Genomic DNA, 26,225 nt, shown 5'->3' with positions numbered 1-26,225 from the left:
TAGAGATTGTATACATTCAATTTATACTACCAAACCAATGTCCTTTGCTTAATAGTGATTTATTTTTTAAATAAATTTCATACCCATATGTATTTTTAAAAATGAAATATATTTCTTATAATTTACATTCTACTTTATTTCTGTCGAACTTCCCAGCCGGTGAAATAGACATACTAGATTTATTATGGTTCATGTACACATTGGTTACAACTGCAACGCGTTCATGAGGAAATGGCTATTATTACAACATCAAAGGGAACACAGTGGAATGTAAATATTATTCTATATCAAACAAGGAATCATTTAAAGGAATAAATAATCCTAGTTTGTTTTTCTTCCATGGAATAATGATGGGGTTTGCATAGTATTAAAAATTCTTACTATTCTCCTACAAGAGTTTTGCCATTAGAGGCTGATATTTTTGAAGTACAATTATGTGTGGACTCGATCTTGAGCTATGGAAAATCCTACCGTATGCATTTTGATTTTTCTCAATATCACTCTTACAAAAAAGAAGCAAATCGCCGGGTCTTTGTGGTGTCCTACATGTGTCTTATATGCAGCAGTGTTTTAGTGGGTTTTCCAATTCAATGCAAGATCGACGTGATGGGAAAACCTTTAAAAATAAGCATTATGAGAGTATTCCAAAAGCAATATTGTTCCTACCGGCACCCCTATTTATTCTACAGTCCAAATTAAATTTCCCTGTGAATTGATGCATACTATGAATATCTAAGAAAATATGCCTAAACGACTCAGATAGACGTTCGATTTTTTTTTAAAATAAAAAAAATATTTGGTAAAATTGAAAACGTTATTTGCTAATATTTTTTAAATCTACAAATAAATTCTTCAAACAACATGTCAATTAGAAAAGACAAATCAGAGAAATATATTTTAAAAAGAAATTGAAATGAAATGGTCAAAATTCAGAAATATTACGATTTCTCTAATTTGAATCAAGCCCGATCGGAATCATAAAAACATTAGTCATAAAGAACATTGTAATAAAAAAAAAAACTACATTCACTTGATGTGAAATGGTTTACAAATTTCTTTATTTCAAGATCAATTATATAAGAACGTATTTTCGTATGATAATATTTTTCGAGAAATCATTACATTTAATTGTCTATTTCTATTCTCTAAAGTGTAAAGATATTTGTTTGTTATAGATTCCTTCAGCATTGGAGTGATTTGGCCCATAACAACTTTTATTAAGATAATGTGATTGAAGCTGATGCATTTGACGAAATGAACATATTTGATGATTACATCAATACTGTTCACATAAAGTTGGCTGTTGTCTTATTGGAAAGACTCTCAATAAACCCTATTTCTTGTCTTGATAGCATGCTGTCCTTGTAATTTATAACATCAAATCAAACAGTACATCATCTTCTGTAAGTCTGGCCGGTTATGACTCCCGTCTTACAAACCATGAATCTGCTTGAGCTCCATTATCGATTCCATGTCCTCATTATAGAAAATGCTATGTACAAATATCGTAAAATGCTAGAAAACAGTAAAATTGCGGACATTAGAATACTTTTCTTCCACCTAAACGTACCCAAATTGAACACTCCTTCTGTGTCGGTGTGAACGACGTCAACAAACACAGCGTCATCAGCATCCAGTCGAGCCAAGGGGTCGTATTTATCGAACAGTGGTCCAGCAGGATCTAGACCTGTTAAAAGCATTCACTCATCAACATTGAAACCATTTTGTGAATCTTCGTGAGACTTTTCTTTTAAGAAAAGTTGGTGTGATTTGATGTTAATTAAAAACAAATATCATGATGTGAACAGACCCTATTGATTTACATGGATACTTAATCAGCGGACTTTCCCGGTTGTATGTTTCTCATGAATTACCGTTGATGAAGCCAATGACCTTATATGATCTACTGGACTACGTCTAATAACTTCATTATGAGTCTTTTTTTCATTACAAGTATTAATCATATATCTAATAGATCTGCTCCTCCACAAAATTACCTTGTTAATCTCCAATGGTGTCGAGGCCCATTTTACAAAACAACTTACGACAAAGTAGCAAGACTTAAATTGTATTCACACAGTTATTAGTATGTATGAATGAATTAAAACGTTCCTGAGACGTACTTTTCAGCTTCATATCTAAAAAACTATTTTTACATTGAAGTGAATGATCTTACAATAAATAAAAAAAATTCTGTATGTAAAGTTGGTCGTATGTTCTTTTGTAAAACGCACCTCTTTTTGTTAACACTATCTATCAGTGGTACAATAATTAGTCAGCCCTCGGGATGACTAGTTATCATACGAAGAACTTCAAATGCGCTTGCGCTCTTTGGAATTGTGGGCATTGAGGTGATCTTGAAGTAGGTCATTCTTGATCACTTCGTAACAGTAAAAAAGAATTCTGTGATCTGTGTGCATTGATTTGCAAATATAAAATATTTTGTCTACAACAGATATCAGTATTTTCAGTTAAAATAAGAAAGTCTTACAAAACGGACACATTACTTTCCTCGCTCAATAAAAAACAAAACTGGTTTAAATTAAAAACTGGTTCCCACTTTGAAGGTAATCTTTAAGTACGTCATTCCTAAGAACTTCGTTACAAATTAAAGAATTCCGTTTTATTGATTTTACGATTAAAATTTATTCTTTACACCATAATCATATCTGTTATATCAGAAGAAATAAGAACATTTTACTAAATGGAAAAGTAATTGTATAGAAACCTTCAACGTAAACTGGCAGTGTTGTAGGTTCTTAAGTAAACTGGTCAATTTTTACTGGTTCGCAGTTCTTGCCTGTGTTTTACGCAGCGAAGCATATAAATGTAAATAAGATCCCTGTATATGATGCTTGGCCCCTGAAACTATTTCGTTGAGTAATATTAGTTTTATCTTTACGTTCATATGTACATTTGCAGCGAAAAATTGGTGTATTCTAGATTTAAAAGCATAAAAAAAATAATAACGTTTGCTAATTCTGAAATACATTCCATCAGGGATAAAAATCCAGTGGCTGACTCTCTAAGCTTTTTTCAAAAGCTAAACTTGTCATGTATATACATACGTGTACATGTATAATTGAATCACTGAAACAATTTATGGACCACGCTTCAAGTTATTTGGTTTGTACCGTTGAAAAGGGAACACATTTTTCCGTACACTAATGAAAGGCGAAGATAACAAACAGTGATCAATCTCATAACTCCTGTAAGCAATACAAAATAGAGAAAAATCTATTCTTGCCAAGTTTCAGTCCTAAATCACAAAATAAGGATATCGTCCAGAGACAGTTTGTTATATGTACTTTATGTGGGGTGTTGCTAAAAAGCAGAACGGAAATGCGTGAATTAGCTTGATTAATGAAGTAAAAGTAACACAAAAAATATGACAAATGTGCTTTATTTTGATTGAAATAAAACTTTGAGAAATTTGTTTGAGTGGTAAAACAATTTTATTTTAAAATTTTGCTCCCTAAATGGATTAGGATAAGTTGAATGTTTGTCAATCTGATTAAAACCAGATCTTCAATCCGCTCCTCTAATGGCCATGTCGCGACATCAGATTGAATGTTTGTATAAAAGTTTTCAAGGCGTTTTACAAGCATCAGCATTGACACCATTGAGAGAGGTTGATTGATTGATTAAGGTTTTACACCGTTTTGGCAATATTTCAGCCAATTTATGGCTTGAGAGAAGTGTAAGCGAGCAGAATGGAAAGAACACTCAGGGTTTAGGTCCCTCCTCTCGTGGCAAAACGTCTTTAACGTGCACATATATTTACACATAATACAGTGTATACCAAATGTACTTGCATTGTTCATGAACGTTATAATACATATATTTAGCATTCAGTATGGAGTGTGGTATGATTCATTTAATATTGATGAAAATGTGCAAAATACAGATGGCGCTTCGGGTATCCGGGTTAAAGTAGGTCCTCAGTACCACTTGCTTGTCGTAAGAGGCGACTAAATGGGGCAGTCCTTCGGACGAGACTGCCAAAAACCGAAGCCTCGTGTCACGGCAGGTGTGATAGGGCGTTCCTAAAACGCGGAACAAAACACGGAACGGAAAATAGTTTATGCAATAATGTTATGAGGTCAGGATTTTGTAAAATCAAAAGGCTTATTGTGAACAAGGGAAGCAGAAATTACAGAGAGACAGGAAGTCATCCTCAGGATCCACCATTTCATATCAATACCTCATACTAATGCATAGGAGTTATGAGATTGATCACTGTTCGTTATCTTCACCTTGCATATGTATGTTAAAACGGTGGATTTTGGGGATGAATGTACCAACAGGCGCTTGCTTAATATTTTGCATAGTAAGTCTAAATAAAAATATCAAGCAAGCGCCTGTGGGTATCATCCTTTTCCCCGGCTTTGTCATTTTTCTTCTCTCTCTCTCTACTCCAGATTGTGGCAGTATATCGTTTCATGATTGATTCATTGATTATGGTTTTACTATAAACAATACAAAATATAGAGTTGGGCAAACATGAACCCCTGGAGATACCAGAGGTGGGATCAGGTACCTAGGTGGAGTAAGCATCCCCTGTCGACCGGTCACACCCGCCGTGAGCCCTAAATCTTGATCAGGTAAACGGAGTTATCCGTAGTCAAAATTAGTGTGCCAAAAAGGGTCTAACAATCGGTATGTAACACATCAAACAGCCTTTGACCCAATGATAGGTTGTAATGACAACCTAGATTGTTATAACGACCATAGAATTTGCGAAATGCTGAATTTAAACGATACTGTTGAAACCCCTGCACTATCGATCGACTTGTTTGTCGCCGAGAGGTTAGAGCGTTCGCCACGCATGCGGAAGGCCGGGTTTGAATCCCGGCCGCGACAGACCTAAGTCGTTAAAACAGGTAGTGGCAGTTCCAGCGCCAAACGCTCGGCATCTGGTGTGAATGTCACGGGTCCTCGGAGATGACCTTAAAAACGGATGACCCGTTTTGGTGACGTCTCCATATGGGTGAAATATTCTCGAGCGAGACGTTAAGCAAGATTCAATCAATCAATCAGTATGCTGCCTCAATTTAAAAATTGACCATATGCAGATCAAGCTCTTGCGAATCGAATCAGTTGAGAGATAATGGAATATTGCTACATAAATATGGGAAGTTGATGGAGAAACTGCAATCATACTGTTTAACATCAAGTTGTCAATGACTTGTGAGTTTGTCATTAATATCTACTTTCAATAAATTATTTAAGTATGAAGCAGAAGTGGACGACTCTGTGGTGTCTTTTATTTCGAATTCCCAGGGATATATTGAATCAACATATGAATGAAAATCATTATTGTTAATAGACAATACGTCGTCGATATATCTAAATGTCAAATTGAAGGCTACGGCAAGAGATTATTTCATCTCACGTAGAAGTTTTTGAATTATTTCTGCTTCATATGAATATAAAAACAGGTCAGCTAACAAAGGATCACAATTCATGTCCATTGGAATTCCAACAGACAGTTGGAAGACCCGATCACCAAAGACTATGAAGATATTGTCAGTGAGGAAGTCCAGCATATTTTTTTTTATATTTCAAATGCAGAGTACTTGTGCGCGGAATCAGAGTAAAGTCGAGTCTAGTTGATGGTGCAGGGGTCTCATTTAAAGTGAACATTTCGCAAATTATATGGTTGTTATAACGATATAGTTTGCCAATACAACCTTTCATTAGGTACAATGCTGTCTGACGCTGTTGACCGATTGTTATGCCGTTCTTGGCACGCTTATTTTGACTACGGATAACTCCGTTTACCTCACGGCGGGTCTGATCGGTCGACAGGGAATACTTACTCCTCCTAGACGCCTGATCCCACCTCTGGTATATCTAGGGGTCCGTGTTTGCCAAACTCTCTATTTTATATGGCTTATATGAGTTATCAGCTTGGTTAGAGTATCGCGCTCAAAATCACACGACCTCTCACCTCTGGTCGGCGCAGGTTCGAATCCCGCTCGCGCCGGTAAGTGAGAAAGTTTCCCAGTTTACTTTCTGAAGGTCGGTGGTCTCTTCCCATTTTATCTGGGTTCTCTTCCACCAATAAAAAACTGGGCACCACAAGATAACTGAAAAATTGCTGAGTGTGGCAGAAAACAGCAAAACAATCGATCAATTAATCGTTATTTTCACTTTTCATATATATCCCACCTCTGGTGTGTCCAGGGGTCTGTGTCTGCCCAACTATCTATTAATCACTGTTCGTATCTTCACCTTGCATCTGGAAAGCAATATGTTAGAGACAACTTGTATGGAAAAGCATTATGTTTGTTTGACGTCTCTACGAGGATTTCACTCGCACTGAGACGTCCTCAGCTGTATGTGAAATGCCTCAATACACCCGACACTCGGGAGGTCCTAGCAGTGAGGAACTATTCATCGTGCCAATTTTAGAGTCTCATTGCGAAAGATCCATGACTCATTTCGAATACCAACTTGAAGGGTTTGCCAAAGGTGTAGACACTACTTCTTTTTCTTTTTTTTGTATACGTGTTTACGTTTTTAGATTAGACGCGGACAATGTATGAGCTAGTCTCGAATCCATGACATCCCGCTCGCGAAGCTAACACTTTAACAGTGGCGGATTTAAGGGGGGCGCCCCCTTAAGAATTTCAAATTTAAGGTAAATTGTGGTGTCTTGTTCAGAAAAATGTACTAAACGATAAAAAAAAGAAAGCAATAATTTCTTCCACTCCTGAAGAAAGAATGGCAAAATCTTTTGATTTCTTGAATTACTTTATTGGGAGAACTTAATTTTTTTAAACACCCTTAAAATTTGCGTTATTAATTTCACCTTATTAAAAATGATAGAAAACAGTGCAAATGACTAAATAGGAGACATATTTTAAGCCTTATAAAATCCAGGAGCTTCGCCCCCTGGGCCCCCACCAGGGTTTTGCCCGGGACCCACTGGGGGCCTCAAGCGGCCCCCAGATCCCTTGCCTCATAAAGTGGCGCCCCCCCCCCGTAACTGCAATTCCTGGTTCCGCCCCTGTTTAACCATTGAGCCAAGCGACCAATCTGTATGAAAGCATACCATATAAAAAAAATCAAGGACAATTAGAACGTACTCGGTAGCATTCTAAACAACAAACTAAAGCTTTACCCGTAATGCGCATTATTTTCCCTTCGGTCCAAGCCCCGGCAAATCCCGCTACATGTGCCCCAAGACTGTGTCCGATGATATGGACCATAGATAAATCAGGTACTAGTATAGACACCAGGCGACCTAAGTAGGTTCCTACCGTCCGTGTGTTAGAGGCAGGAATCATATAGTTTATGCTCTTGGCCCCAATTCCCCAGTCAACGATCACTACGTTGATATCCTCCTGTGTGAAAACCAATATCAAAAATTAATAGCAAAATATTTTATAATATAAAACAAGAGGCCCATGGGCCACATCACTCACCTGAGTCACCTTGACTCATATTTAAAGATTTTTCCTATATATTCGAATGTAGATCCCCATTGTGGCCCCAACCTACTCCCGGGGCCATGATTTTTTTTTCGAAATTGAATCTGGACTATGTCGGGAAGCTTTCATGTAAATGTAAACGTTTCTGGTCCAGTGATTTTTCAGAAGATTTTTAATGATTTTCCTTACATATTTGTATGTAAATTTTTGTTATTTTACCAAATTTTCGTGCAAATTTAACCTTCTTTGACTAATGGTTCTTCAGGAGAATTTTTAAATTTTGTTCCCTATTTATTCATTATGTAAAACATTGATCCTCTATTGTCGCCATATCTTAACCCCAGGGGTCCTGAGTTTAACAAACTTGAATCTGCACTATGTCAGGAAGCTTTCATGTAAATTTCCACTTTCCTGGCCCAGTAGTTTTTGAGAAGATCTTCCCTATATATTTGAATGTAAAACTTTGTTCCCCTATTGTGGCCCAATTCTACCCCTGGGGCCATGATTTTAACAAACTTGAATCTGCACTATGTCAGTAAATATCAGCTTTTCTGGCTTAGTGGTTCTTGAGAAGATTTTCCCTATATACATATGTTTTTGTATGTAAAACTTTGATTCCCTATTGTGGCCCCATCCTACCCCAGGGGCCATGATTTGAACAAACTTGAATCTGCACTATGTCAGGAAGCTTTCTTGTAAATCTCAGCTTTTCTGGCTCAGTGGTTCTTGAGACGATGTCCCCTATATATTTCTATGTTAAACTGTGATCCCCTATTGTGGCCCCATCCAACTCCCGGGGGCCATGGTTTGAACAAACTTGAATCTGCAATATGTCAGGCAGCTTTCATGTATTTCAGCTCTTCTGACCCAGTGGTTCTTAAGAAGGAGATTTTTAAATGACCCCACCCTATTTTTGCATTTTTAGGTCACCTGAGTAAACTCAGGTGACCTATTGCAATTGGTTTTCGTCCGTCGTCAGTCGTGCGTTAACAATTGAACATTTTTAACTTCTTAATAACTACCAGTCCAATTCTCTTCAGATTTGGTATGAAGCATCATTGGGACAAGGGGGACATCAGTTGTAAATTTCAGGACTCCAACACCTCTGGGGTCCTAAGGGTGGGGCGAAAACTGCCCAAAATTGACCAACTTTCAAAATTATTCTTCTCAAGAACCACACACATGTAAGAAAAACTAAATGCATAGTGATGTAGAACAGGAAGGCCTCTACCAAAATTATAAATTTCATGATCTCCGGGGTGGGGGTTCTGACCCCAGGGCGGGGCCAAACTTGTTATATAGTGTTTATGTGTAAAACACTTAAATAACATCTTCTTTAATGCTATTAATACTAAATTGAAAGTAAATAGATATTTAGAAAGAACAGATAGTCCTTAACCAAAATTGTAAATTTGATTATTCCGGGGGTAGGGGTTTTGATATCGGGGTGGGGCCAAAATGGTGAGTTATTAAGTGTGTGAATAATAGACATTTTTAACTTCTTCTTGATAACTATCATTCCAATTCTTTTCAAATTTGGTATGAAACATATTTGGAACAAAGGGAACATAAATTGTAAATTTGAGGATTCCTGCACTCCTGGGGCCTTAGGGGCAGGGCAAAAACTGCCCCAAAATGACTAATTTTCAAAAATCTTCTTCTCAAGAACCACACACAGGTAAGAAAAACTAAATGCATAGTAATGTAGAGCAGGAAAGCCTCTACCAAAATTGTAAATTTCATGATCCCCGGTGTAGGGGTTCTGAACCCAGGCAGGGCCAAATTTGTTATATAGTGTTTATGTGTAAAACACTTAAATAACATTTTCTTTAGTGCTTTTGATACTAAATTGAAACTAAATGGATAGAGCATGTAGTCTTTTACCAAACTTGAAAATTTGATTTCCCCCAGAGTAAGGGTTTTGACCCCAGGGTGGGGCCAAACTTAGTATATAGTATTTATGTGTAAGTTTGCGGATGCTGTATAGAATATAAACGCATACTTAGGGGTAGCAGAAAAGGATGTACATAAAATGGTGAATTTCACAACCCAGGGTTATGACTTTAGGATTAGTCCAAATTAGTCATATCTTTTGGTGTTTTAATGTTAATACACTTATTATTTAAAGCCTTTCATCAGTGTATGCACTTTTGAGGGCAGTGAAGTTTTAAGAACACATCTTGTTTTATACTGTTGCTGAACATTAGAATTTAGCTTAGATATTCAGAACAGGAATATTTTTCTGGATGTCATAGCCCATGGAAGTAGTGATGCTTTTTCACTAGTATTCAGGTGACCGATAAGGCCTGTGGGCCTCTTGATATGATTATCTCCCCTTTGAAGGGGGCATGACCCTTCATTTGAACTAACTTGAAAGCCCTTCACCTAAGGATGTTTTGGCCAAGTTTGGCTATAATTGGAACGGTGGTTCTGGAGAAGATGTCGAAAATGTAAAAAACTGTTGAAATCCCATGTAACATCAACTTGTTTGTCAGTAGATTACCTCGATTTAAAAAAACTGATCATACGCAGAACAAGCTCTTGTGTACATACTTTATAAACACCATATATAGGTGATAATGGAATATTGCTACATAAGTACAGGAAATTGATGATGGAGAAGCTGAAATCCTACCGTTTGTCATAATGTTGAGTTTTAGTTTGCCGTTAGCATATTATAATCAATAAAATATCTAAGTAAGAAGTAGATATGGAAGACTCTGTGGTGTCTTTAATTTCGAGTTCACTGTGATATATCGAATTGATATAGAGATGGAAATGATTAGTCCACACTTCACTTCACTGATTATATAATAACAAAACAATGTTTGCATTTCAGCGCATTGTAGGATGACGCTAGACTTTATTTGACTGTCAAAGTAAATAAAAGCAGTACAATGCAGTGTGAAAATAACTACTTTTTCCTCGCCGCCCATGGAAACTACGGTTTGTTTTGCGTGATGAATAACTATGGAAACTGTAATTCCGCAGCAATGTGAAGTAAACAAGTAGAATGGCGGACTCATTTTCACCAATCCTATTGGTAATATGTGAAATTGCCAGTAATTAAAATATATGCAAAAATTTGACTTGCTCGGTTAGAACGTGCGCTAGAAACTGATCACTTGAAACATAGTAAACCATTCAAACACGTCATAACCCCAAAACACATTTTTAATGACAATTACCCAGATCACAGCAATGAAAGGCAAAGATAACGAACAGTGATCAATCTCACAACTCCTATAAGCAATATAAAATAGAGAGTTGGGCAAACACGGACCCCTGGATATATCAGAGGTGGGATCATTACCCTAAACAATACTTTAGATTTCGAGTCATGTATTTAGTTTACACGTAACTATTTCTCGCTATACTGTCGTAAGCAATTAAAAGCTCACACTTCACTGATTAGTAGTATATGAAGAAAATGTTTTATAAACCTAATTTCTTAGATATTTGAAGCCTTTTTAACAATTGAATCTTTGATATACATGTACTTCTAACGACTATGCCTTTGTATACATCTTTCATGAGCTCCGTCTGACCCGAGTGACTGAATACCCAGATTTAAACGAGGAACAATATACCTTAGAGGGGCTTATTCACGATTTTCATCCAAATTTTGTTTTTCATATTTAATTACCAAAGTCTAGCTATCAACACTTCGTGTCCTTCTCTTAGCTGGTCGTTTTCACTCTGTTCAACTATCATTTAAAAATATTCATCTTCCATTAAAATAATTTTACATTTCAATGATCTTACTCACCTCTGCTAATATTAATAAAATCATTATGTACTGCACATATACTCTGCAGCATCTCCCTGTCAACTGGGTACTTTCTACAAACCGGTTCCCGTGGGGGTCGGGTTAGAGTAGGTTTTCAGTACCCCTTGCTTGTCGTAAGAGGCGACTAAATGGGGCAGTCCTTCGGATGAGACCGCTAAACCCGAGGTCCCGTGTCACAGCAGGTATGACACGATGAAGATCCATCCCTACTCAAAGCCGTAAGCGACGAGCATAGGCCTAAATTTTGCAGCTCTTCACCGGCAATAGTGACGTCTCCATATGGGTGATAAAATCTCAAGAGAGACGTTAAACAATATGAAATCAATCAATCAATCTACAAACCAGTTTTGCAGTTAATCTTTTAGCAGAATCTTGGAATTATTTCACAAAAGGGTCTTCTAAGCCACATATGTTATGCATCCATTTAATCGTAGATTAGATTGTAGAATAAGACGCACCGATCCAATAAGTGGGTTATATATAACGCAACATGCTTTGTTTTTGCCGGAAGCTCACTATGTCCATGGTCGAAGATGAATATCATCCAACGCTGAAAGCTGTTGGAATAGGTTTTATTACTATTTTCACTCTTGGAATGCAGACGCTATTTTGACATGTGTACACTGAGACTTCCAAAGCTGATATTCAACGGAACACCACTGTCCTGTGTACATGCGACTAGAAATTTAATCCTTAAATTAAAAACACGTGTAAAATCAGTTTGGTTGCTCATGACACCTGTGCTTTTAAATATCATATTTCAAAGCGAACATTAATAATTTTCAAAATACAATTTTAAATGCTAATACAGTTGTGTTGTAATGCATAGCACATCTGTCAATAGTGTATAAACTCCATAAGTTCATCGTCTATCAACCAATCATTCATATCTGGTAAACGACTCAAACGATCAGCTTTTTTATTTCCAAATAGGACTGATCTAAGTGTTTTGCAAACGAGGTTTTCTACTACATTTTTGTTTGAAATTATTTTAATGTTTCATAGCTTATATGTACAATATTGCTGCATGTATTCTTAACCCTGCAAACGGCTTCTAACTCTCGCCATGTTGAACCCTGTTGACTTTCGTGTTTTGTCCAATTACCAAACACACTTCCGATGCAAAATTTCTCGTCATCCTCTGTCAAACATTCAATAAAACTCTCATAGCCTACATCAGAGGTATCACAGAATAAATGCAAAGTGCATACATGTACATCTGATGCCAAAACAATTGTCAATAAAATAAACAGCTTTGTTTAAAAACTTACTGTTTTCCAGCCAAAATTCGATTTCTTACAAAGTATTCACAGAAACCTTTACTTTTGAATTTCAACCAGCTTTGTTCATCATACAATCATATATGTACCTTGTATTTGATCTAACAGTATTTTCAAAAACTGCTAATTATGAATATGTATAAATTCATTCTGGATATTAGGGAAATTATTGTATAGCAAACATACAATAGAGGAAATACCAGCATAGGAGTTATTGCCCTTGACAACATTTTTAAAATCACAATGTATATGTAATGGATTATCTATGGAAAATATAATCTCTTTCTCTATCAACAGTTTACTAAATTTTTTAGTTTATCCGGTTGAAAAAAATTCTTCTAAAAGACATATTTCTATCATGCCCAAAGTTTGATTTGATAAAGATGTTTACAAAAATGTATGACATCACATGAGGATCAATATACCTTAACATGAAAGTAAATACATGTAATAGTTTTTGTTTTCGGACCTTTAGCATGAAAAATGTTAAAAGAAGTTTTAAATCCCGTCTTCTGTGATATAGATTTCCCCCTTTTCATATCCCCTAATAATATATAACCCTATCCATGAAAGGTGAAGATGAACAGTGATCAATCTCATAAGACAAAACACGGACTCCTGGATATACCAGAGGTAGGATCAGGTACCAAGGAGAAGTAAGCATCCACTGTCGACAGGTCACATCCGCCTTGACCCCTATGTCTTGACCAGGTAAACGGAGTAATCCGTAGTCAGAATCAGTGTGCCTTGAACGGCCTAACAGTCGGTATGAAACACGTCAGACAGCAATTGATCCAATGATAGGTTATATTGGCAAACGAGATCATTATAACGACCATGGAATTTACGAAATGCTGAGTTTAAACGAGACTAATGAATCCCCTGTAACCTCAACTTGTTTGTCAGTAGCCTGCCTTGATTTAAAAACTGATCATATGCAGAACAAGCTCTTGCGTATCGAATCATCATATGCAGGTGATAATGGGATATTCCTACAAATAAATATTGGAAGTTGACAATAGAGAAGCTGAAATCACCCCGTTTGTCATAATGTTGAGTTGTCCTACACTGTATATTGTCTTTTGAGTGGGAAACCATTCACATTCGTTATCTGCAATCAATCATCCAAGTTTTTGGAAATGTTGTTGAATGTAAATGCTTAGTACCCATTTTGGATTATCTAAAATACCGTCATCCAGAAAGGTGATGAATTTGATACCATTTACTCTTAAAAACTTTATAGGTTCTCTAGAGTTTTTGTAGATGTGTAACCAGCGGTAGATATACCGAAAGGTAAAGTGTTAAAAACGCAATAATGAAGTTTACCTTCAATTTCCCATGCAAAACCAAGAAAATGTCTGTGATCTTGAAAATTTCAATATGATGGTAAGTAGATTTAAACCGAATAGTGAAAATTAAATCCCTCTTTCTCAGCATTTCTTTTGCAATAGAAGCGTCCTCATACCTAAAAATAAATGTGTGCAATGTGGAATTATGTGTCTACAGACGAGGACTAGGTAGGCGTGGCTTACCATTTCTGTTTCGGGCTATCGTTAAAGGATTGATTATTTTTTGTCTTATGTTTTACTTGTGTAACGCATCTCTTATTAGTCCCCCTACGGACGAAGTGGGAGGGGGCTTTATGTTTGCACTCCGTCCGTCTGTCTGTCCGTAAGTCCTGCAAATCAGTTTTCCGCACTTTTCTCTCTCTGTTTTTGCGGATATTTATTTGACATTTGGTACATTGCTTTGCCATAACAAGTTACAGATCAAGTTCGAATTTGGTTTTCGTCTGTTGATATTTCACTAAGTTATGACCCTTGGACTTAGAAAAATAGACTGAATTATCAGTTTTACACACTTTTCCCCTTCTGTTTTTGCAGATATTCATTTGATATTTGGTATATTGCTTTGCCATAGCATGTTTGTTACGGATCAAGTTTCGTATCCGACCGCTGATTTTCTACTAAGTTATTGCCCTTGGACTTAGAAAACTTATATTTATGGAGAGAGGGGGTTTGGCATGGCGGCAGCGACACTCTGGAACGGTCTGCCATGTGGACTTAGAAATGTACAGAAACTCGACCGTTTTAAAAGAAATTTAAAGACCTACCTATCTCGTCTTGCTTTTAATGTGTAATCTGTAATTCTGTTTTTATGTGTATTTATTACTTTTTCCCTAGAACATTTATGCCAATAGTATTTTAGCATTTAACGTAACATTTTAGAGTACTTTAAAAAAAAACCTTTAACTATCGATCTTAATAATAATGTTTTATTTTGATGATTTTATAGATGTAAGATTTTATGTCATACTATCATTCAATTTCATTTAATTCTGTGTGTGTTTTATTTTTTATTGTTGCATTCCTCACCACTACCCTTGTAAAGCGCCTTAGAGTAAATTGTTTTATATACATGTAAGGCGCTAATAAATTTTATCTATTATTATATTTAAAAAATTACGTGAATTATCAGATTCCGTCCATTTTTTCCCATTCATTCACTTGTGACCTTAAATGACCAAGTGGACTAGGAACAACCAAAAAAAAAAAAATTTACACCATTTGAATTTCTTTCATATGCATTCAAATATTCTAGGACTTACAGTATGGTAATATTCTGACTTATCTTATTATTAATCTTTCCTTGTGCAGTCATGACTCCAATGCCCCTTGGCATAACATCTGGCCGATCTGGTTGCCGCCGTTTTCTCATGTCTCCATGCGAGAAACTGTTTCTGGCACTGGCTTCGTGAAGTACGGAGGGAATCTGCTATTTCTTCTCTTGAAATGCCGGTTTTCTTTGGCCCTCCTCTCTGGTCTCATTTGCGCTCGATATATCTTTTCGTCATTTTACATTTGGAGCAATTTTGTTCTACATGTTTATATATTGTATATATGTTGCATTTGCCTTTTGTCATTTATTCAAATAATAAATGACCAATTTTACCTTTATTATGAGTTGCGTATTTGTATGAGGGCAGGCTGGCATAAATATCTTTTCGTCATTTGAATTATCCGCGATTGGGGTTGTTTCATATTCCTTAACCACTTTCCATTCTAACTGAATGGGATGATCCGCCAGTTTTATAACTTTCTGCCTGTTTTTAAATAAATCTATACCTTCTGGGATGATTTCGTCTTGGCCGACTCGATGTTTTTTTCGGTGACTGAGTTCAAGTGCTCGTTTCCTTCATTTAGCTTCGATAGAACAGACGCCTTGTGCTTGTACTGATTTTTCTTGCTCTTTCTGCGGAAAACGTAGTGTTCGTTGAGATTCTCCTCAATTCTGTTAATTTGGGAACTCGAAATTTGTTGAATATTTTATTGGAAATTTTTAAGTCTATCATAGTTTGTAAATTATTCAACAGACCCGACTGTTGTCAGCTGGAAACAGCCATTTCTACTTCCTCCGAGATAGTTTGATTTTTAATTCCATCAGCTTAGCGTCCACCGTGCGAATTTGACTTGCTCAGTTAGAACGTGCGCTCGAAACTGAACACTTATAACATAGTAAACCATTCAAACACCTCATACCCCCCCCCCCCAATTCTCAATGGCTATTGGCACAATACACAAAAATCATTACCCAAACAATATTTTAGGTTTCGACTCGCTCATAGTTAGGACATTTATTAAACAAGAGGCCCACAGGCCTTATCGGTCACCTGAATACTAGTGAAAAAGTGTCACTTAAAACTTCACTGCCCTCAAAAGTGCATACACTGATGAAAAGCTTTAAATAATAGGTGTATTAACATTAAAACACCACGTTTGCATTTAGATTAAAGTATCAGCAAAGTTACACATAAATACTATATACTAAGTTTGGCCCCACCCTGGGGTCAGAACCCTTACTCTGGGGATCATCAAATTTACAATTGTGGTAAAAGACTACCTGCTCTATCCATTTAGTTTCAGTTTAGTATCAATACCACTAAAGAAAATGTTATTTAAGCGTTTTACACATAAACACTACATAACAAGTTTGGCCCCGCCCTGGGGTCAGAACCTCTACCCCGGGGATCATGAATCTTACAATTTTGGTAGTCTGAGTCCTTCCTGCTCTCCATCACCATGCATTTAGTTTTTCTTACACGTGTGTGGTTCTTGAGAAGAAGATTTTTGAAAATTGGTCTATATTGGGTAGTTTTTGCCCCGCCCCTAAGGCCCCAGGAGTGCTGGAATCTTAAAATTCACAATTTATGTCCCCCTTGTTCCAAAGATGCTTCATACCAAACATGAAAAGAATTGGAATGATGAAGTTAAAAATGTCTATTGTTAACACATTTAATAACTGACCATTTTGGCCCCACCCTGATACCAAAACCCCTACCCCTGGCATCATCAAATTTACAAGTTTGGTAAAGGACTACCTGCTCTTTCTAAATATCTATTTAGTTTCAATATAGTATCAACAGCACTAAAGAAGATGTTATTTAAGTGTTTTACACTTAAACACTATATACCAAGTTTGGCCCCGCCCTGGGGTCAGAACCCCTACCCCGGGGATTATGAAATTTACAATTTTGGTAGAGGCCTTCCTGTTCTCCATCACCATGCATTTAGTTTTTCTTACACATGTGCGGTTCGTGAGAAGAATTTTGAAAATTTGTCTATATTGGGCAGTATTTGCCCCACCCCTAAGGCCCCAGAGGTGCTGGAGACCTGAAATTTACAATTTAGGTCCCCCTTGTCCCAACGATGCTTCATACAAATTTTGAAAAGAATTGGACTGGTAGTAAAATGTTCAATTGTTAACGCACGACGGACGACAACCGATTGCAATAAACTAAATGCATAGTGATGTAGAAAAGAAATGCTTCAATAGCTACCATACCTATGAATTTCATGATCCCTGGATTAGAGGTTCTGCTCCAGGGCAGGGCCAAACTTATGTGTTTAAAAACAGCTTTAATACTATTGATACTAAATTGAAACTAATGGATATTTAGAAGGGAGAAAAGGTTTGGTTTCAAGGTGGACCCAAAATTATTATAGTGGTTATTGCCTTGTCTGAAGTCAGATAAAAGACAACAGAATCCGTCACATCTACTTCGTACTTAGATATTTTATTAAATGAATATTAACGGCAAATTAACGACTCAACTTAATGACAAACGGGATGATGTCTGCTTCTCCATCGCCAACTTCCCATATTTATTGAGGAATATTCCATTATAACCTGCATATGGTGTTCATATCTCTCAACTGATTCGATACACAAGAGCTTGTTCTGCGTTTGATCAGTTTTCAAATCGGGACAGCCTACTGACTACAGCCTGCTGTCTGACGTGTTTCATACCAATTGTTAGGCCGTTCTTCGCAAACTAAATCTGACTACGGATTTAACGACAGAGGATGCTTACTCCTTGGCACCTGATTCCACCTCTGTTCGGATGAGACTGCATAAACCGAGGTCCCGTGTCACAGCAGGTGTGGCACGATAAAGATCCCTCCCTGCTCAAAGGCCGTAAGCATCGAGCATAGACCTACATTTTGCAGCCTTTCACCGGCAATGGTGACGTCTCCATATAAGTGAAATATTCTCGAGAGGGACGTTAATACTATATACAATACTCATTATGCTGAACCAGTGTACAAAGTTTGGTGTCAATCAAGCAAATGATTCTTAAATTACAAGAGACAATATCTTCCTATGGCCGGTTTAACCCTTAACCTTCGACCTGGTGACTTCAAAATCAATAGACGTCTCCATGGGTGAAAGATTCTCGAGAGGGACGTTAAACAATATCCAATCAATCAAAATCAATAAGGGTCATCTACTCTATAAGATATACCAGTGTACCAAGTTTGATTTCTGTCAAGCAAAGGGTTCTCAAGATATTGAGCGGACAGTGTATTCCTATGTTCGCTTTGACCATGTGACCTCAAAATCAAGAAGGGTCATTTTCTCCTGAAGATTTAACATCGTACCAAGTTCTATGTGTGTCAAACAAATGGTTCTCCAGACATTGAGTGGTCAGTATATTCCTATGTCCAGTTTGACCCTTGGCCTTTGATTATGTGACCTCAAAATCAATAGGGGTCATCTACTCCTTGAGATATACAATGTACCAGTGTACCAAGTTTGATGTCTGTCAAGCAAAGGGTTCTCAAGATATTGAGCAGACAGTCTTCCTGTCTTGAGTAGATTGAACCTTGACCGTTTGACCTGAAAATCAATAGGGATTCTCTTCTACTCGTAACCAACCCACATATGAAATATCATTACGATGAAGTGAATGGTTCTTAAGATATTGAGCCTACATCTGGTCTACGGACCGACAGGTGCGAAGCAATATGCCCTCTTCTCAATCTGATTAAAACCAGATCCTAAGATCCGCTCACTTAGATCTCTACAATAGTGAGCGGATCTTATGATCTGGTTTTCATAAGATTACCCCTCTTCTTTGAAAAAGGGGGGAGCATAAAAATGTTCAATTGTTAACGCACGACAGACGACAGCGAATTGCAATAGGTCACCTGAGTTTACTCAACTGACCTAAAAATGCATTGTTTACATATGTATACATGTATCTGTACATGGAAAACTGTACATAATGTATATAGGTAATTTGCTTTTGTTTCTGTATGATTGCTGCGTGCATTAATCATCTGATTATGAAATAAGTACAATTCAAGGGAAAAAATCGAAACATTCCAAATAAGTAGATCATCTTGCGCTCACAGTTCACTTTGCGCTCTGTTCGCGTTCTGTGTTCGTTCACCGTTCAAGAGGGAAAGAAGAACGTTTCATTTATCTTTTGAAAGGGCAGTTGGATTATAAGTACGATTACCAAATGTGGAATTAATGCCAAATTCATTTGAGATACAGTGTGATAATGAGCCTTATAAAACAATGGGAATGTTATTACAAGGTTTGTCAGCTTGAACCCAAACATATTCCTCATTATAACCTATGTCATTCTTTTCTATCTCGTCTATTAAATGACGTCATATTGTTCGATAATCTTTTGATGCTAAAACATATCGATGCCATACCTTTTGTAAAATGCTATCCTTCATTTCTAACATCCAAGGATTGTTCCCGTTATCATTAAAACCGTGGATAAGAAATGCTGTTTTCTTTATTGGATTATAATTCTTTGGAATCCATTTAGCATCCAAAAGGACGTTGTTCAGCAGTTCCGGAACCTTGTCGTTTACTCGTGTGTACAGTTTGAACTTCACGTCCATTCCCAAAGGTCCGGGGGAATTTGGTAGAATATCAAAATGGGCAAACGGTTCTTCTTTGTTGTAACATCCTACTTCATCGTTTTTATAACACACGTCCGGGAATATTAGACCTGTTTGAAAATATGACACAGCATATTACACCCCTGACAAGCCCAGGCGGGGAAATGATTACTGTCGATTAAGTAATAATGGAACTGCGATCACTGCTATGACTTCCGGTGATGTAGTAGTGATTACTGTGTGTCGGGACGAGGCAAGGCGGTAAGTACATTGTCAAACTTTTTCGTAATGCTTTAAAATCACTTCACTTTTAAATTCAATGAACTGACCATCCGACAATATGTTTCATTGTATAGATACAGAACTTGAATGGAACACGGGTTGACCGTTTCTGTAAACATTCACGAAAATTACACAGAGTTTATAAACGTTCGTTCTTTGGCACACATAAATTCAGTAATTTGAGTTCGAAGAAAGGATATTTTTAGGTTCAGAGATGCATGGATAACTTTTATATTCTTTAAAGTTATCACGAGACACATTTCTGTGAACATTTAACAATCAACAATATATAGATATTTCAAATATTAAAGAAAATTGCTAAGAATCAACATCCTTCCAATACGTACATTTTCAAGTTGTTTACAAAGGCCCTAGCTTTGAAATTGTGAGTGGAATTAAATGACAAACCATGCACTCGCTTTATGCAAAGTGAAGATAACGAACAGTGATCAATCTCATAACTCATATAAGCAATACAAAATAGATAGTTGGGCAAACACGGACCCCTGGACACACCAGAGGTGGGATCAGGTGCCTAGGAGGAGTAAGCATCCCCTGTTGACCGGTCACACCCGCCGTGAGCCCTATATCCTGATCAGGTAAACGGAGTTATCCGCAGTCAAAATCAGTGTGCCAAGAACGGCTTAACAATCGGTATGAAACACGTCAGACAGCATTTCACCCAATGTGAGGTTGTACTGACGAAGTAGATCGTTATAACGACCATAGAATTTGCAAAATGCTGACTTCAATCGAGACTGTTTAAATCCATGTACCATCAACTTGTTTGTCAGTAGCTTACCTCGATTAAAAAACTGACTATACGCAGAACAAGCTCTTGCATATCGAATCAGTTGAAATATGTAAACACCATATGCAGGTGATAATGGAATATTGCTACATAAATATGGGAAGTTGACGATGGAGAAGCTGAAATCATCCCGTTTGTCATACAGTTGAGTTGTCAGTTTGCCGTTAATGTCTACTATCAATAAAATATCTAAGTATGAAGCAGAAGTGGACGACTCTGTGGTGTCCTTTATTTCGAGCTCACAGGGATATATCAAATCGACATGTGAATGAAAGCTATCATTGTTAATAGACCAAACGTCATCTATATATCTGAAAGTCGAATTGAAGGCCACAGCGAGAAATTTTTTCTTCTCACGTAGAAGTTTTTGAATAAATTCTGCTTAATATAAATATAAAAACAGATCAGCTAACAAAGGAGCACAATTCGTGCCCATGGGAATTCCAACAGACTATTGGAAGACCTGATCACCAAAGACCACGAAGATATTGTCAATGAGGAACTCTAGCATATTTTTTATTTCAACTTCAGAGTACTTGTGCGTGGAATCAGAGTGGTATTTAACAAAGTATGTTTTTTGAATGACTGATCACTAGATATGAATATTTCCGTTTTTGTTGAAGAAGCAACTGTCTATGATGTCAAAAAGTCTAGTCTTTAATTTATCGTGAGGAATGGTCGTGTATAGTGTTGAAAAGTCATAGGTTTTAAAGCTGTATGGTCCGAATTACAATATTTTTTTCCATCTCGTAAAAACGCTATTAAATCATCGCACGTATGTAGTTATGAGACTGTACGACATATCATGAATTATTTCACCTGTTTTAACCCAAATAATTTGATTTTAAATCGATGTTTACAAATAACCGTGTCACTCTGCCATTTCAAGTGACAGTCACGTGACCAGTTCAAACTTTCAGATCATCGGTGGTCTTATATGTGTAAAGCTGTGTATTTTGTTATAACAGTACCGTACCATAAGTTTAATAGAAATAAAAATTTCAAATACCTCTTAGTAATTCGTTGTTTTACGCTCTTTCAGCCTTAAAACTAAACATTTGCGTATGAGTTAATACATCATGTTGGGATTCCCCTGACGCGCGTGGGTCTATTTATAGACGTCTATTATGGGATGATTTATATATGTAGCCACTATATTTACTTTCTAAATAATTTTCGCACTGTTTTCTTTTACATGCAGATGTTTTCAAGCATGTAATTAAGGGGAAGTTAATAACTTTATAAAGTAATTAATCTGCTTTAAAGTAATTATGTACAAAAATAATACATGAACATCGGGTCATACAGCTTTAATGTTATTGATTTGGGGAAAATTCTGCGATTTCAAGTTTACTAAAAGTTCTTTAGAATTTCTTAGAATCCACATTTGATTAACACCACTTCTGGCATATGTAGTCGCACAGTAAGTTTGAAGTTTCTCCTTCACAGCTGTTAACATTTTCGTGAGAAGCAAAGATAGGGGCTTGGTAGAGCACTTACTGGATCCAGCTATGTATCTTTGTTTGAAAGGGTTTTTATGTAGTTTAGGAATCCAGTATAGATACGGTAACTCATATTCATTCGACCCATTGACTGGAATATTAAATGTTTCTAAAACTGAAGCATGGTTTTGAAGAATTTCATCTTTTGAAAGGGCAGTTGGAGTATAAGTATGATTACCAAAAGTGGAATTAATGCCAAGTTCGTTTAAAATACAGTTGTAATAATGAGCCTTACAAACAAAGACAATGTTGTTACTAGCTTTGTCAGCTGGAACCAAAACATATTCCTCATGTAACCTATCTAATTCTTTTATCACTTCTGATTTACTAAATTTCCTCAAAACTGACTAAGTTCAGCAATGTGTATTGTCCCCATAAATAGAAGAAAATCAAAATCCTTGCCACGTGCACATTTCCAGTACCCATACAAACACTCTGTGTGACAAGGTCCTCACTTCAAAATTGTAAGGGGGTTAGACGTACAAATTATGTACAGTACCCGCAACGTTATTCTTAACATGATAAACGATAGAACACGATAGGATAGGATACACGCACGATAGGATAGGATACACGCACGATACGATAGGATACACGGTAAACCTGATAAACGCAAAACCTGATAAACGATCTTCACGATAGACCTGATAAACGCAAAACACGATAAACGATCTTCACGATAAACGGAAAACCTGATAGAAATGTTGTAAATTTAGAAACAATTTAGACAGAACGAAAGTTTGATACGTACAAAATAATTACATTATGTTGATAATAATATTGAAGGATTTCAATATTCAATATATACCTAAAACGTATAATTTATTTATCCACGGTTGTACGTTTATTTTTTAATTTTTTTTAATTCTATTTATGTTTTTTTTAACGTCATTACAGCTAAAATCCGAAAACTAAACTATATACGGTATTGAATTCATTATTTGATATCTATATGAATTTTCTCAGCCAATGATTCTTAAACGTATATTGTCACCTAATGTTTAATATATGAAATTTGGGCCTATGCTCGGCAATTACGGCCATTGAGCAGTGAGGTTTTTTTAACGTGCCACACCTACTGTGACACGGGACGTCTGTTTTTAAGATCATCTCCGAGGACCTGTGACATTCACACTTGATGCCGAGCGTTTAGCAATTAAACAGGGAATTAACAAAATGTAATATAATGTAGTGATAACATGCTTCAATAGCTCTCTTATTCTAATGTCTATTATCTTGGATATCAAATAAAACCAAGTAATATTTTGTGTGTAGCGAGGAGGGGGGTTATTTTGCATCAAGCTCTGAGTTCACCGCTCATTCAACAACTACAATTATTTTCATAATGACCGCTTTAAAAACAATCCACTGCACTACACCATATGCTCACATGTCAGATATTTCTACACTTTGAGTGATAATTGATAGTCATAAGTAATTGGAACATATTTATATGAATTGATATTTAATTGTTAACAAAAAATAAATAAACTATTAAAAAACATATACGAAACCCGGCTTGATTTAAATTCGCAATTTAGAAACGCTTTAAAATGTTTGTGTTTAGCATGTAAAAAATTCAAATAATCATCAAAATCAGCATAAATTTCCAGTATCTACACGTACGACTATTGATTGGTACATGTGCACATGTACAAATAAAAAAAGCCAACGATGACAGCTGAATCGTGCCCAAATGAGCAGAATTTTGGGAGATGTAATACCCTTGCACTCTTTTAAAATTTAATCTTCTAAATGTGTGAAATACAATGTCCCTGAGAATGTTTACTGTCAAAACACGGGTGATACACAAAATCAGATAGATAAGAACGCGCACAAGTTCAGTAGTTGGTATATGAGTTGAATACAGGTGAAAAAAATCGGAAGAAAAAGAACCATTATTAAAATATATGTAATAAACAATGTAATTTACTGATTTTTCCTTTCAGATCGGAACTTCCTATTTCTCTGTCAGTGTTAATTACAAATAATTGTTTTTAGACAAGGAAATGTTTATGAACTCCAGATGAAGGAATTTTCAGTTTTACTGTCCTCGGTTTGCTCAGCAAACCACTGCCTACTTTCCAGACTACTTAGAATGAAATTGTGATAAATTTTCACCCTCTCTGGACAGACATATAGCTCTTTTTCTGCCTTAAAATCGACAGCTTTATGTTCTCCTTCAAACATACTGTCTTTCCTCGATTCCTAAAAATAGCTTCTTTAACAAAACGAATAAAGCTTTCGGAAAGTATCGTACTTTTTCATTAGATTTAATATACGATCCCGATAGTTTCCGAAGCTACACGATAAACGGAAAACCTGATACACGCAAAACACGATATACCTGATAAACGCAAAACACGATAGAAAACGGAAAACCTGATACACGATAGGGTAGGATACACGCACGATAGGAATGTCAAGAATAACGTTGCGGGTACTGTATCATCCATATCACATCAATTTTAAATTAGAGGGGCAAAACTCTTGTTGGAAAGGTCGAAATCGATCAAAATAAAAACATAATCTAGTGTTACCCACATGGAAATATCAAGTGTCAGCTTGATGTGCTACAGGGAAATGGACATAGAAACAGGAAACCCCGAACTGGGAATATTTCAAACCAAAAGGATACCCAATTCTATTTCAGGGTAGACAACTATTTATGTGGCATTTTACATGAAAAAGGTAAATAAAACAAACAGTGATCAATCTCATAATTTCTCTAAGGAATACAAAATAGAGAGATGGGCCAACACGGATCCCTGGATACATCAGAGGTGGGATCAGATGCATAGGAGACGTAAGCTTCCACTTTCGACCGTTCACACTCGCCGTGAGCCCTACATCTTAATCAGGCAAACGGAGCAATCCGTAGTCAGAATCAGTGTGCCAATAACAGCCTAACAATGGGTATGAAACATGTCAGACAGCATTTGACCAAATGACAGGTTGCATTGGCAAATTAGATCGTTTTAACGACCATAGAATTGCGATATGCTGACTTTAAACGAGACTGTTGAAGCCTCTGTAACATTTACTTGTTTGTCAGTAGCCTGTCTCGATTTAAAAAACTGATTATACGCAAAACATGCCCTTGCGTATTGATTCAGTTAAGAGATATAAACACCATATACAGGTGATAATGGAGTATTGCTAAATAAATATCGGAAGTTGATAATGGAGAAGCTAAAATCATCCGTTTCTCATAAAGTTGAGTTGTTAGTCTGTCGGTGGTATAATGTATCTATTCAATAAATATATACGCACGAAGTAACATGCCTTGATTATCATTATTAGTCTTTCATATCTTCCGGGAATAGGGCGTCAGCTTGCATAATATATGATACAAAACTGATGTGTCCAATATTTGTTATTCTCTTGACCCTATATATATGTCAATTCAGTTGGTGTGGGGGTTTGCCTGCCTCATGCAAAAACAAAGCAACGTCTCCTAAGCAAGTTTCAAATGTGGAACATAAAACCACTATTTATTTCAATCAATCATGTATCTAATGTTAACACGTACATATGTAGGTTTTCAGTTCTTTACTATTGATAGAAAAAGTATTTGGTAACTTAAAGTCGACCCGACCTGTATTACAAAGCTGGAAGCTTTCGCGGTTTCTGTCACTTTGCGGCCTCAAAACTAAAATTTAGCATTCGTGATATTTATATAGTTCGATCAATCTTATTTGATAAACAGAGATTTTTCCGTAAGCTGCCCTTCGTTTTAAATTGTAAAATATAAATCGTGATTAGGATATACCAAACTACGGATATAACGAAATAAATCAACGGAACCACAGGGTGATTATAAATACTTGACTTACGTAAGGCGCTGTATGTCCACCAGAATTTACCGTACCACATTTCAAAGCTCGGGATTCGTCTCGGAAGATAATCTTGTAATTTG

The 26,225-nt window shown here is 36.5% G+C and overlaps 1 protein-coding gene across 1 annotated transcript in view; it reads right to left on the bottom strand.

Moving 5' to 3' along the window:
* Positions 1-26,218, bottom strand: part of LOC125647305 (pancreatic triacylglycerol lipase-like) — a 29,809-nt gene extending 3,591 nt beyond the window's left edge. The window contains exons 1-4 of the mRNA XM_048873988.2: positions 26,143-26,218; positions 19,517-19,821; positions 7,130-7,352; positions 1,571-1,687 (exon numbers count right to left, since the gene is read on the bottom strand). Of these exons, the coding sequence (XP_048729945.2) occupies positions 1,571-1,687; positions 7,130-7,352; positions 19,517-19,821; positions 26,143-26,182 (685 nt within the window). The 5' untranslated portion in view covers positions 26,183-26,218. The remainder of the gene's footprint in view (positions 1-1,570; positions 1,688-7,129; positions 7,353-19,516; positions 19,822-26,142) is intronic.
* Positions 26,219-26,225: the final 7 nt, after the last annotated feature.

The sequence above is a fragment of the Ostrea edulis genome, chromosome 6, assembly GCF_947568905.1.
Source record: "Ostrea edulis chromosome 6, xbOstEdul1.1, whole genome shotgun sequence".
Lineage (NCBI taxonomy): Eukaryota > Metazoa > Mollusca > Bivalvia > Ostreida > Ostreidae > Ostrea > Ostrea edulis.
The sequence above is the reverse complement of the archived record's forward strand: the minus strand, read 5'-3'. Positions and strand labels throughout refer to the sequence as shown.